The sequence below is a fragment of the Pieris rapae genome, chromosome 11 (assembly GCF_905147795.1).
Source record: "Pieris rapae chromosome 11, ilPieRapa1.1, whole genome shotgun sequence".
Lineage (NCBI taxonomy): Eukaryota > Metazoa > Arthropoda > Insecta > Lepidoptera > Pieridae > Pieris > Pieris rapae.
In genome coordinates this window covers 7804588-7818788 of record NC_059519.1, presented here as the reverse complement: position 1 = coordinate 7818788, position 14201 = coordinate 7804588, and the positions used below count along the sequence as shown (strand labels likewise).

At 30.5% G+C, this 14201-nt stretch overlaps 3 protein-coding genes across 3 annotated transcripts; 1 reads left to right on the top strand and 2 right to left on the bottom strand.

Moving 5' to 3' along the window:
* Positions 1-1243: 1243 nt before the first annotated feature.
* LOC110994299 (peroxisomal biogenesis factor 6) lies at positions 1244-7295 on the bottom strand. The gene is made up of 10 exons (XM_045630117.1): positions 6074-7295; positions 5757-5864; positions 5495-5628; positions 4508-4997; positions 3967-4134; positions 3405-3551; positions 2695-2850; positions 2136-2295; positions 1877-2016; positions 1244-1420 (listed from the first exon to the last, which is right to left on the bottom strand). The coding sequence occupies exons 1-10, from the start codon at positions 7140-7142 to the stop codon at positions 1281-1283; spliced, it is 2712 nt and encodes a 903-aa protein (XP_045486073.1). The 5' UTR covers positions 7143-7295; the 3' UTR covers positions 1244-1280.
* Positions 7296-7544: 249 nt separating this feature from the next.
* LOC110994317 (peripherin-2-like) lies at positions 7545-10247 on the top strand. Its single transcript, XM_045630132.1, has 6 exons — positions 7545-7779; positions 8058-8214; positions 8413-8603; positions 8992-9099; positions 9369-9476; positions 9987-10247. The coding sequence occupies exons 1-6, from the start codon at positions 7570-7572 to the stop codon at positions 10245-10247; spliced, it is 1035 nt and encodes a 344-aa protein (XP_045486088.1). The 5' UTR covers positions 7545-7569.
* A 972-nt stretch (positions 10248-11219) lies between these two features.
* Positions 11220-13755, bottom strand: LOC110994308 (isopentenyl-diphosphate Delta-isomerase 1). The gene is made up of 6 exons (XM_022260861.2): positions 13468-13755; positions 13071-13193; positions 12720-12905; positions 12374-12502; positions 12035-12210; positions 11220-11855 (listed from the first exon to the last, which is right to left on the bottom strand). The coding sequence occupies exons 2-6, from the start codon at positions 13191-13193 to the stop codon at positions 11711-11713; spliced, it is 759 nt and encodes a 252-aa protein (XP_022116553.2). The 5' UTR covers positions 13468-13755; the 3' UTR covers positions 11220-11710.
* Positions 13756-14201: the final 446 nt, after the last annotated feature.

Below are 14201 nucleotides of genomic sequence, written 5' to 3'. Positions count from 1 at the left end.
ACCATCGGTAGCCACGGATGAAAATGTCGAGCATGTTATGGTTTCTGTCGTTGAAAATCCCCGAGTATCACTGCGTGCACGTTCATCGATACTGGAAATTCCGAAATCAACTTTGCCGGTTATAATGCGAAAAAAACTCAAGTTTCATCCTTATAAAATTCAAATCGTGCAAGATTTATACGATTCTGACTTTGAATTAAGAAAAACTTACGCAGAGGTAATGTTGTTGAGATTTCCTGCTGCTACTCGGATGAGCAACATATTCATTAGTGACGAAGCTCACTTTCATATCGGAGGATATGTAAATAAGCAGAATTTCGGTTACTGGGTTGTCCGCAACCCAAGATAAATGCATCGAGGCCCTATGATTGCAGATGCAGACATGGCACACCAGACTGTTACTTTCTTTTCTTTGAAAATGAACTTGGCCAAACTAACTGTACATTCGGAGAGATATGCCCAGATGTTAAATGACTTTTTCAGACTAGAACTTCAGAATAGTCCATCCTTCAACCGAAACACATGGTTCCAGTAGGACGGGGCCACAGCTCATACTGCTAATGTGTCCATGAATGCAGTGCGGCAGTTATTCCCTGAAAAAAACATATCCCGAAACGGTACCATACCGTGGCCACCTAGGTCACCTGATTTAAGCCCATGTGACTTTTTCTTATGGGGATACTTAAAATCCGTGGTTTACAAGACAAATCCGAGCACTGTGACACAACTTAAAGAAAATATTTGAGCCGAAGTCAGCAGAATTCCCCAGTCGCTCTGTAAACGCGTTTCTGAAAACATGCGTGCTAGACTCGAGGGCCGGCATTTGGAGAACGTGCCTTTTAAAAAATAAAATCCGCGTTCATTGTTATTAAATTAAAATAAACCTACTTTGGATTAGCTGTAGTTTTTATTTTTAATTTTCCAAACATTGAAATCTGCCACTGGACACCCTGTATAATTAAATAAAAATAATTACTTCAATAAATTTATGTATTGCGTTATATAAAACTATAGTATCCATCTAGACTAAAACCATTTAATGTTTTTAAATTATTTCTTTGTCAGGACATCCTAAGTAATGTTAGAAGCATTTTCTACTTATTTATGCTAATGCAAAATATGATTTCTTGTTTATTAAGCTAACTAACATAATTAAGTATGATGATATTACCTACAAATAAAATGTATATTTTACAAAGAATATATATAAGTTATAGTTTACCATAAATAAAGTTGTTTTTATTTAATATTTTAAAAATTATTTATTGCACATAACCCAATTACATAACGGTTTGTAGAGACTCATAATAATTAAGCTCTTCTTCCGTGACAGATGGTCGAAAGGATTCAACTCCTCTCCATAACTCTGAAACCCCTAATATGACAGAATCTTCACTTAATTCACTTTCTCTGACGAACCCTGAAATTATCAAGAAAAATTTACATGAAAAATATATGATTAAACTCAACAGCAGAACACATAAAAATGCATACTTATATCATACATTAAAAACTAGTTTATGGAACTATTACTAATATATTTATCTATATATTATTGATGCTATCTTCTAATTAAGAAATTGAAAATGATAATTTACGCGACAGCTACTTAATTTGGATAATTAAGTTGAATCAATATTGCTAGGTTTTTATTTATTTATTTATTACATTACATTGTTGATATTCGTTCTTAAATACAAAATACAATGATTAGAATAAATACAGAGTATAAAGGAAGGTAGTTAAATTGTTAATGAGTTTAACTAGGCTAGATTACAGTATTGAAGTTAAAAAACTATAATGCAAGTATTTCCCAACTAAACAACATTCAATAGTTTTACAAATTTGATTACAAGTTTAATGTTTAGGGTCGTACCAGAATTAATTTTTTCGACTAGAGAGCGTACAGCAACTGTTCGTGCAGTGGAGACAACTTGCAGTAAATCAGCCCCCGTACAGCGTTGGGGTAAAGCCGCTGCTACCTTCTCAAGGTCCACTTCTGGATGGAGATTGTAACTACAATATATGTTGATGGCATCAGATCTATTGCTTTAATTAGTATATTAATTCTAATTCTAAAACAAAATCTTATGGATTTCAAAAATAATAATATAATACAAATATAATATCTCTACCTTCGGCATAGAGCTTTTAAAACTGAGGTTTTCTCTTGAAGACCACAATATGGTCCCACATATATCAACTTGTCAAGTCGACCCGGACGAAGCAAGGATTGTTCCAACAAATCTGGCCGGTTGGTTGCACCCATAACAAATACAAAACTTGTGTCACCATCTGCAAACAAAAACTACATGAAACATTTTTTTAATGTATTAAAATGTTGGATTTCTAAGAGTACAATTTTAAAAAGATTTTTAATGTTCACATGTATTTCAGAAAAAATTATTAATATAGCCATTATAAAACTAGATTTTCTAATAATAGCATATTGTATAAACACTATATCTTAAGAGGTTCTATTATCTACATTTATATATTATTTTAGATTAACATTGGTGTTTCTATATATACGATTTGTTCATGCACTTCCTACACTTTATCCATCATATATATTTTTTATGTTTCTTCCCTTACTAGAATTGCCTGGAAGCAATCGCTTATTAGCGATAAGATTCCTATTCCTCATAATTTGTATTAATTTTAGTCATTTGGGATAAAAAGGTAATTGATCACCATCACTAGTAACTGGATCAAGTTCAGCTAACAGTTGGCTGACGACTCTATCACTGGCGCCACCTGAGTCGCCAGCTGATCCCCGACCCGGCGCAAGCGCATCCAGTTCATCCAGGAAGACTATACAGGGAGAGGACGCACGAGCAGATTCAAATACTGGAATAATATATTTAATTATCTATACAGCTATTTTAAGCCAGACATATATTTCCTTATTATAGACATATATCTGAAGCTTTGATGACTTTCATCATAAAATAAACAAAGGTTTATTTTCTGTTAATTTTGTCTGTTTCTGTTTTCTGTTCTATTTCTGTCTGTTTAAATTTTTAAACTATCCAGTTTACAAATTTAACCGAATCTATATTTTATGTATTTATATTAACCTTTCGTGTGCCAGCGAGGGACTACCCTCCTTATTTATAAAAGAAATCAATTTAATTACAATTTATTATAAATACACACTGTCATCTCTTTCTGTCAAATTCTGTTAATGGAGCTATTATAGACACTATTAAAAATGGTGTATATACTGATTATTTTTTCTGTATAACATAACGTCCAGTTATGTACTGTTTTGTTTACTTATATTACTATTGTTAGTCATTGTACTCTTTAAAATTTCAGATTCTTTAGTTTTTTTTACATGAGCAAGTAAGTAGAATTTATTTAATCATAAATAATTTAATATACTGAATTTGACTATGTACCTTTCCTTACATTTTCTTCTGATTGTCCTATATACATATTTAAGAGCTCCGGCCCTTTCACACTCATAAAACTAACGTTAAGTTCAGTACTAACTGCTTTCGCCACCAGGGTCTTTCCACATCCTGGAGGTCCATACAATAATATTCCTGCAAATCATCAGTAAGCATATAAAACATATCACATCATAATTTAACGTATTAGTCAAGCGGCGATTAAAAAACCTGTGTGATTTTTTTAGGTAGACAATTACAATCAATGTCGTTCACAATACAAATTTTGCAGTAAATGCATCATCGAAACTGTCTATTTATCGTTATTTTATTGTTTTTACTACATTTATTGCAGCCAAGGTAACAAATTTAAAATAAATAAATACTATATATTAAAAAAATAGTTTTGAGTGCTCTTTTGGCAAACGTGGGCTGTGACAGGGAATGTTGCCTGATTTACATCCATTCACTTTATATATGAAATTAAAAAGTTAACATGAAAAGTAATTGACAATGGTTGAGTAAGCTTACGTCACACATTAATGACATATAGTATAAGTTAATAAAATACCTGATCTTTTAAGACTTGAATTCTTGAACAAATGTGGGAATTTAATAGGAAATTCTATAGTTTTCAACAATTCCTTCTTTAGTTTTTCCAGGCCACCAATATCTTCCCAATACACTTTAGGTATTTTTGGTGCATCCAAATGCTGACTTTGCAAACTTCTTATTGACTCTGAAATAATAACATTTATAAGATTCATATAAAAAATAAATTAGTACATTAAATAAAAAATGTAATCCAAAGATAATATTACAAGTACGGGGTTGCCATGACTAACATTATTTTAAAATTTTGTGCATACTAAAATATTTGGACTCAAGACAAACACTACAAGTAAAACCAATTCAAAGTATTAATAATCTAGCAATTATCTTGCTTAAATAATGTATATAATGTTTTGATTTAATATACTATATGTTTAATTTAATAGGAAACCTTTTTTTACCGGAAATATTTTTTAAAAATTTGGTTTCCTATTAAATTTCAAACTAAAAAAAAAATCCTTTCTTTTATGTTTTATAACAAATAAAAAGTTTTAAAATACCTAATCCACGGTTGAAATCTTCTTCATGAATTACATATAAGTTAGGATCCTGCGGTAATTGCGGATAATTGTCAACTTGCTTTAAATAGGACTCCTTTAATGCAAAATGCATTAATGTATCCAAATGGCCATAGACAAATGTCTCTGTCTTTGATGCTAATCTTCTTAAAACCTCCTTTGAATGCAAACTTATATTTTCCTTAAAGATTTCTCTCTTTTCATTTTCTTGATCAATTTGATTGTCTATATTAAGTTCCATGACTGATGAAAACCACTGGACCATTTCAAATCTTTGCTGAACACTTAATTTGGATATTTGAAATTTTTCTAAGAACAGTCTCATTATATTTGGTTTCAAATCACGGTTTTCAGTCACAGCTATGAATATTATTGCATGTTTTGTATAGTTTTGGTAGAGATCTGTAAGGGTATTTATGAAGTATTCTTCAATTCTGTGATCTTCATTGTTTTGTGGATCAACAGCTAAAACCTGAAATACCATATATTTATCAATATCAGCTTGGTGTGCCAAATGTATAACAGGAGTTTATTGCTGACTATGACTGTTATAAAGCATTTGTAGCATTGACTTAGATATAGTAATAAATTCGTGTTAAAATATGTAAAAGAGTTTTATTTATATCTGCAGTAATTTGTAAATTAAAGATTACCCAAAATGTTGGTCAATACTTTTGTGTGTATTGCACAGTTGATAATAATTTCGCACACTCATGAGGGTGTAGTATATTTAAAAATTGAATATATAAAATAAACTAGAATACCTATTCCTGAACAGAATAATAATCAGTCATATATTGTATATTTCTATATATGTAATCCTTGTATGTTTTTTAATTTAGTAGTGTACTATTTAACTGAAAAAGATATAGTTGTGAAGCAATTTACTTAATTTTAATTCTGTTATTTCTTGTATCTGTGATGTGTCTGTATGTTTTCTTCTTGTAAAAAAATTAATAAATATAATACCTCAAAATTATCCAATAAAACAAGAGCGGGCGCTGCTGCCTTAGCTTTTTGTATTGATGCATATATTTTACTCTCTGTTTGCTTTGCTGTTGAGCTTTGTAAAAGGTTACAGTCAATCTGCACATAAGTAAGCCCTGTAATATTAGTAAAACTATGTAAAATGGTGGCATATAAATAAAAAATTTTTCATTAGAAAGGAAAATACTTTAACTTTGTTAAATTTGAACCAGAAAATTTTGTTAAAAAGTGTTACTCTACTTACCATTACATTTAGCTAATGTTTTAACTAATATATGTCGTCCAGACCCAGTTGGACCAGTGATGAGTAATATTGGTATAATTGGACTGGACATTGATTCTGATAATGTATCTGAAAAAAAAAGACCTAGTTAGTTGTTAGTTCTTCCAGATATGCGAGAAGTGTAAGAAGATGCAAGTGAAACACACTAAGGTGTTTTTCACTTGCATCTCACAAGAGAAGTAGTGCACCTCTCTCACATCAGTAATTTGATGAAATGAATGAATTTTATTACCAAAAAAAATATTTTAAGAGAATGAGCAAGGATTTGAAAAACATACTTATATCACCATTCAGGAATGGTTGGATTGATTCTTGAATTTCCTCAAATTTTTCTTTTAAGCCCAATGGGCAGGAATGAATTGCATTTGCTGCAGGTAACATACAGAATTCATTCTTTGGTCTAACTGAATGCATATTTTCTCCTAATGTCAGTTGTGTTACTCCTTTCACAACAAAAAGTGATGTTATTACATTTTGTACCTTGTCTGAATTGTTTGTGAGTTTTGTACATTTAAAAGAAACTCTTCCATTGGATTCCACAATATCCAAATGATTATAATGATATTTAGTAGTTATCTCCTTTGTAAGTTCAATACATATTATATCCATTTCCGAAATCAATTTTGGCCTTTCAAAGTAATTACTCAATATCTCTTTAAGAAAATCATTGGACAAGTCATAGTCGCTAACAATCAAACAGACTTCTGCAGTTGCTGCAATTTGTGGGTTATTTTCAAATGACTTTATAGCGTGGAATGATACAGAAATGTTATCATTTTTATTGAGACCAAAGGAATTTAATATATTATGGTGTTCAGATTCACTTGTATAAGCATCTTTAACTAACTTTGATCCAACAACTGGTACTATTCTTTGATTATCTAGAGTTACTGCTGAAGTTGAGTATAACTTTTTATGTAAATTTGCTGGTAAATTAAAGTTAAATCGAGGAAAACTGCTTTGTTTATCAAATTGATGTTCCTCTTCATGTTGCTTTTTAAATTCATTTGTCAGAGAAAGAGTAGTCCAAAGAACTCCATTATCTACATAGAAAAAATTTTCCACACACAAGTCTATAAAACTGTCCTTAGGAATAATTATACATTTATGCCCAAGTATGTCTAAATAGTCCTCTGTTATGTGTTCCTTTAAAATATTTTTTATAACTTTTTCAGGGAGAGTGTTTAGTAAGAACATATTGATAACTCTGGACTTTGAAAGCTTCTGTTGTGAATATCTAAACTTTATAGCAAGAAACACTAAAAAGATGTAGATATTAAACTTTGGATATAATATTTTTATACAGAATTTTAACACTCTCAACATGGAAGCCTGCTTTTTCTCCATATTACTATTATTTATTATATAAAACACAATCAATTTAAATTATTATGTAATTCCATTCCAATATTAGATAATAATCGAGCATAAAAACCAAAAACATAACACTGTTTTTATTTATATTTTCTAGAAGCACAGACTACGAAGATTCCTTACTACTCTACATAATATACCGACATAATTAAAATGTCATAAATATGATGTTTCGATATTTTTTAATTAAATCACGTTCACCTGTCACCAGTAACTATAGCTAATAGCTATATTATGTATGTAGCTCATAGTTCATACTCATTTTAGTACACGATAAACTGCTAAATTTATAAAAAAAATTCGTCGAAAATATTTTGATAATTGATTTGAAGGAAAACTAAAACTTTATTTATATTTTAGAGTTATCTCATTTAATTAAAGATTTCGGTTTACCTATAATATGTATTTATCTTGGTCTTCATTTAACAATATAAGGATGCTATTGATGGCGTGTATGCCGGTTATCATATTTTATTTAATTTGGTTAATAAACACTTCTGAAGGTATACGAAGTGAGGAAGGAACACTTTTGGACCTTGTTTGCTGGCCCGATGGCAATGCAATTCCTGTGATTATTACTTGCGGCTCAATCATTGCTGTTGTTATAGAGGTCACTATATTTTTCAACGTTTTTTAATGACCATTTCATTACACAAATAATATTTACGAGATCATCACATAAGTATGTCTACACCGTCTGTATCTATATGAATGGCATAGTAGCTTCCAAATTACTTTATCAATTGCATTAATGTAGCTTGTTTGAAAAAATTAATTATTGTTATGGTCAGATTTAAATTATATAGAAAAACTGCTTTGTATAATGTATATATAAATTTAATGTGCAATAACTTAGTTATAATAAACCTATATATTAATTATTTACAGTTATATGGCCTGTATCAACTATTTAAAGCTGGACTTCCCAAGAAAGAGTACAATGTAACGAATGGTTTATTTTATTATGTATGGTCGTTAATAATAATAATTATTATTTTTCTCGCAATCATGTTTTATTCAGGTCTTCAATCGACTATAATAAGAGGTATTTATTGCTTATTATCTATAATGTACTTTTTTGCATTGTCACGCTATTCTCTCTAATAAATAATTCATTAAGTAGCACTTTAATTAAATATTTATTTCGTTTTATAAAATAATATTTTTTTTTTATGAAATCGTTTTAGCGCTGGTCCTTTGGTAAACTTGGAGAGTATTTTTAAAATTTATTTCTATATTTCAGCAAAAATAAAGGGAGGTATAACAAAAGCAATGCTTCGATATGCAAATCATCTTCCTTCTAAAATAGCTATCGATAGGTTGCAAACCAGATTCCATTGTTGTGGAAGAGTTGGTTATCAGGAATGGTTTTTTATACCTTGGTATAGTGCTGGACAAAGCACCGACGTATTGTTAGTATTAAAACATTACTATGTACTACTTTATAATTAATTAGTCTTATTATAGGTCCTCCAAATTGTCCCTGAAATTTATTTATTTTGTGTATGGTAAATATGTGATCAGTCACCATGCTCCAAGCTTTGATATTGCTTATTCAAATATTGCCCATATTTGAATAAGCAATGATTATCGTTTCCACACGAATCGAACCGACATTATAGGTACATATAAAATATTGAAATAAACCAAGCATATGGCAACGCAGGCAATATAATATTACATAATATGCTTTGTATACTAATTTGTATCTACCTTTCACGTAGATATTTTGTAAGATGTAGAATCTAAGGTGGTCCCAAGGGGATACTATCTAACATCATGTTAACTTATTTATCTATAATGATACAGATCTGTACGAAAGTTTGTTGCTGACAACGTCCCGTATAGTTGCTGTTCAATGGATATCATGCAGCCGTGTATCCATCATGGAGTTACCAAGAAAGGCACGATTTATAAGTACGATCCCTCAGTAAGTGTGGCATGTCTTTTTGAACACTAGATGTCTTTCTTAGCGAGTGTTGTTTTATATATTTTGTAATACCTAGGTGCAGACTATGATAAAAATTGCATTTTAGAAATTGCGATTTATCAGTCTGTAGTAGTTTTGTAAGCCTCCATTTTCTTGTCTTTCTCTTACTCGATTCAAATATTACGCAAGAGCAAGGCAAGAAGCTTACATCGATATTATGTACGTACCTACGGCATGTTCCAAGGTTCATAGAGTTACGTCTATTTCAGTCACAATTGACAATATGGGAAGCCGGTTGCGAAGAAAAACTGATAAGCGAAATGATGTCAATCTCGTGGCGTTTCAATGCTGTGATGTCACTCATCATAATAGCGATGGTAGATATTGTATGATCTCGTTACCCTACTATAGAATTTTACACGTGTCAAACTTATCAAGATGCAACGTCTGATTTTTGAAAATAGTTCTCAAAATATATATACCTAGTAGTGGGTAGGTAGCTGCTTATAGCATATAGGTAGCTTATTATAATATAACAAAGAAAATCTGAAAACAAGCTTTTTTATGGCAATAATTATTTCATTGTTGTGGGAAAAACGTTATCAGTACAGTAATATAGGACTAATAGACTACAGTTCCAAGGGATCAGCGTAATATTATGCTAATTGTAGTTGTGTATATTTGAGGCCTTTATGAACATAGATTCCCTAAGGTTTCTGTGCCTACTGTTTTTCATATAGTACCTAAAGATTGCTTCTGTTACTTTCGCAGAATTTGGTTCGTTTCTTTATGAAACAGTAATTGTTCGGAAGTGTGATCACTATGTTGCAATGATTGCCTTATTCCACCATGCCTTACAATGTATAATAAAAATAATTATCTGCCAGATTCTTCAAGTTATAGCCGTACGTTATTTGCACACGGCGTACCGAAATGGGCTAAGTGTGGACAATCAGGATTCATGTTATGCATATTTACTCCGATCTGATACCAAAGTGGCAGGGAGAAGAAAGGTATTCCGAAAGCGGAAATTACGTCAAGCGCGAACTCTACACTGGGTGACTGCTACGTATAAAAGACAGTATACAACATCATCTCAATCAGATTTTAACAGCTCTGATGAATTATTGAAACCTATTTATGAATAAATCGCCGTGTTGGCCTTGTAACTTCAGTGTGCGACTTTCATACCTGAGGTCGTAGGTTCGATCCCCAGCACCAATGGACTTTCTTTCTATGTGGGCATTTAACATTTGCTCAAACGGTGAAGGAAAACATCGTGAGGAAACCGACATCTCTTAGACCCAAAAGGTCGACGACGTGTGTCAGGTACTGGAGGCTGACTTACTTGCCTATTAGATTTAAAAATGATCATGAAACAGATTCAGAAATCTGAGGCCTTACCTAAACACGTTGTAGCGCCACTGATTTATTTATTTTTTATTAATAGACTCGCTGCCAGCTACACTATTTACTAATATAACTAGAAACAATATTAAATTTAAATTAAAAAATTATTACATAAAGCAAACAATTATAAATTACGCATAACAAAAATCAGACATCGTCATTAAATTCATACTTGAATATTGTGGTGTTTCGATTGGTTTAGTGCGTTGTTTGTTCAATTTTTGATGGTAAAGGTGTTTTGTTGTATATTATGTCGCTGGCCTTAGTATGTATATAAGTTAATTATAATTGACTAAATATTTTCGACGTCCTGGTGGACAGAAAAACTGTGTCCAGTTTGTGTTTCCACCACACCAACTTCTACTATTTAAGATTATTTATACAATAAATAAAAAAATTATGAATAAATGTGTGTGTTAGTTACGTATCAAGCTCAATTTTAAAAAGTTAGTGATGCTACAACTTCTTCTCGCTTGATTTCTGTATCTGTTTCTTGATCATTTGTTTTTTCTAATAGGCAAGGCTTTCACACGTAGATAAAAATGTCCGGGTATCGTAAAAACTTCAGCTGTTTATGCAATAATCTAATCAATTGATTGATTGCAAAATATACGATAGTAAATATGTATTTTATGTAAAAAAACTTAAACAATTAAATGAGGATGTTAAGCAACGCAAGTTAATTGCGTAATGGATAATAAAGAAATAAATAAAGGCATTATTATATTTATTTTATTTCAAAGCACCGTTTTACAATAATCATCGATAATGACAAATAAATGTAAGGTACATAATCAATAAGGGATTTTTTACTTACTTGAAACTAGGGATATGTCGTATATTTTTATTGTTTAAATTTACGACCAAAATAATAACTTTCATATATTAAAACATAAGATCTATGTATTTCTCAAGAGAAAGTAGTGAATATTAAGGTTAATAGACTGACCAATTATTTATTGTATACAAGAAAATAAAAACAGCATTCACGACTTAAAGGTCAAAGAAACAAAATGTATAATAATAATTAAGATGATTAAGAATTAATTAAATTCCAGTTCACATATAGAGAAAATTGAATTTATTTAAAAAAAACAAGTTAGGAAAATCAAAAATCCTCAAAAATTTGAGGAGCCTGATAAATTTGTTTAAACAAAAAATAGACTTAATTGGAGAAACAATAAAATCTTACATACTATTATTACTTTTCTTGTATGAATTTTTGGATCTTTTCTGGTTCAGCAAGTTCCTTGATTCGATGAAGGTTATCCCACCAGAGTTTAAGACGATGGCGTCGGATCATGTTAAACCAGGGTGTCAAGGGGCCTTCCAGGGTGGGGATGAAACTGTCAAAGTATTTAGGAAATTTATGCCATAGTGGTGCAACAACATATACATAGGTGTGATTATTTTAATTTAGAATTATGGTTCTGTATTTAAATTAGATCTTCTAGTATATTGTTTAATTATTGATTTTTATGGGAGAAAACTTCTGAAAGAACTTAGTAAAAAAGAATATACTTACGCATTAAACTCATTCTTGGGGATGAAGCAATACTCAGAAATCTCATCAGAATTAGGTTTAACTTTGACATCGCTTTGAAAGAATAGTATATGGTCAATCTCATGTTCACCCCATACACCATCACCGGGGTCATGGTAATGGACACGTGTTAGGAAGGTAAACATTTCTGGGTCCATCTATAAAATTTGTATTTAAAAGTTTCTTATTAGAATGACGTAAAAAAACCTTTTGTAGATTGAAACATTACTCCTGATTAAAAAAATATTACATTGAGGACCAGCGTTTTACTAATAAACAATCACTCTAAATCAAGGACATGCAAAACATATATGCATTTACCTTATCTAATGGTACTCCAAGTTCATGGTTCATTCTTCGCCTTGCAGCTGTTATAATATCTTCAGCTTTACCATCTATATACAAGGGGTGGCTGCAGCATGCATTTGTATAATAATCTGGATATGTCACCTGTGAAGGAAGAATATATATTTATTATTAAGGACTTCTGCTAGCTCAGTACCATTCTACCATTAAAAAAAAAATATTCAAATATCGGATGGCAATACACTACAACATGATACACTACTGAATACTTTTTCAGCTACTTTATATATAAAACTTTATACACCCAAAACAATCATCATTAAAATATAACAATTACATGCAGTAGTAAAAATAATCTTACTTTCTGACTTGATCGCCTCTGTAACAGCATATCACCTCTTTGGTTAAAAAAGAAAACACTAAAGGCTCTATGTAAAGGCACTTGACCTTCGGGTCCTACTTTATGGCACTCTCGTTTAGTAGCTGTACCAACAAAATTATCCTTTTCATCCACTAGCAAGCAGATGTCTCGATCCAATGCATGTACCTAAAAATTATGATTTTAATAAAACTTATAACTATAAATTTATTGTTTTTTGAAAGTGGTCAAATTATAATTATATTCATTGAGTTAAAAGCAAATAAAACACATACATTAATCTTTAGTGGATTATTTTTATATTGTATATTATGATAAAAGTATAGGACAAACCTGTGCTGTGTCTATTCCTTCTGATTCATCCGGTAATGGTTTACTTGGATCAGAGGCCAGATATCTTTTACTAATTTGTAAATTTTTGTTCCATAATGCTCGAGTGAATCGCTTCAGAAGCATCTTGAATATAAACACGACAGTTAAGAATTGAGTACAATATTTTAATTCAACCGACAACAATTTGTATAACAATGTTATCGGTAAACTAAGATTACAGATCAGGTATTAAAATTACAAATGGAGTAAGAATAATATTTGCTGTTCAGGTATAAATAAAATTCAAAAGGAGTACAAAACAAATTTTCAAACCTAGGCTCTGCAATTACAATATATATTATGTACATAACAGACTAATTATTATATAAATGAAATATAGCATATTTCTGGATCTAACCTTTTAGCTTGTTCGTTGTTTAAGCGTACGAAACAATTTCACTTTTTATTCTGAAATCTGAACATTGATCACGACTGTTTACGTAGAAAGCAACACTAGTTTGATGTCGTATTCAAACTTAATACTTTTTAATTAGTATTGTTATAGGAAGACCTCAACAATTCTGCCGTCTTTTATATACAGCATTTAGTTAAATAAAAACATTAGAAACAATACTACTTATTACTGGAAAATAAATTAAATTAAATACAATTAAAATAAATATGCAATTCTTTTGACTGACATTGATGCAACGATGCTATTTTTTGACGAAATTTGACAGACAACAGAGTTTTGTGTGTCAAATTTTAACTACATTTCTATACTCATAGATGTCAAAATTTTAGTATATCACAACAAAGTCAAAAAGCTCAATGCTCATTTTTAAATATTACAGGAGAAGACTTTTAATTTTTTGCGTATGTTATTCTTCATTTCTGGATAACTATTCATATTATGTTTTAAATCTTACATAATTATTATTATTGATTTAGTTAGCTATAGTTTTGCGTAAAAATCTTATATTTCATTACCAAAAAAATCTGAATAAAAGCCATAACAAAAAAGTGTTGACATATTATGTCAATCGTGTTATGATAATAACTTACATTCTTTACTCTGTACGTCGGCTTGACGATACAAATTCTTCGTTACGTTTTACCAAACGCTAGGAACCGTTTAAACGTACCGTTTAA

Coding starts and splice junctions, on each gene's coding strand:
- LOC110994317 (XM_045630132.1), top strand. CDS start 7,570: ATGTATTTATCTTGGTCTTCATTTAACAATATAAGGATGCTATTGATG. Junction 9,100..9,368: donor TTTATAAGTACGATCCCTCA/GTAAGTGTGGCA, acceptor CGTCTATTTCAG/TCACAATTGACAATATGGGA. Junction 9,477..9,986: donor CACTCATCATAATAGCGATG/GTAGATATTGTA, acceptor ATTATCTGCCAG/ATTCTTCAAGTTATAGCCGT.
- LOC110994308 (XM_022260861.2), bottom strand. CDS start 13,193: ATGCTTCTGAAGCGATTCACTCGAGCATTATGGAACAAAAATTTACAA. Junction 12,503..12,719: donor AGAGGCGATCAAGTCAGAAA/GTAAGATTATTT, acceptor CTTCCTTCACAG/GTGACATATCCAGATTATTA. Junction 12,211..12,373: donor TTGGAGTACCATTAGATAAG/GTAAATGCATAT, acceptor CAAATTTTATAG/ATGGACCCAGAAATGTTTAC.
- LOC110994299 (XM_045630117.1), bottom strand. CDS start 7,142: ATGGAGAAAAAGCAGGCTTCCATGTTGAGAGTGTTAAAATTCTGTATA. Junction 5,629..5,756: donor AACATTAGCTAAATGTAATG/GTAAGTAGAGTA, acceptor CTAATATTACAG/GGCTTACTTATGTGCAGATT. Junction 2,851..3,404: donor AGAAGAAAATGTAAGGAAAG/GTACATAGTCAA, acceptor ATATTATTCCAG/TATTTGAATCTGCTCGTGCG.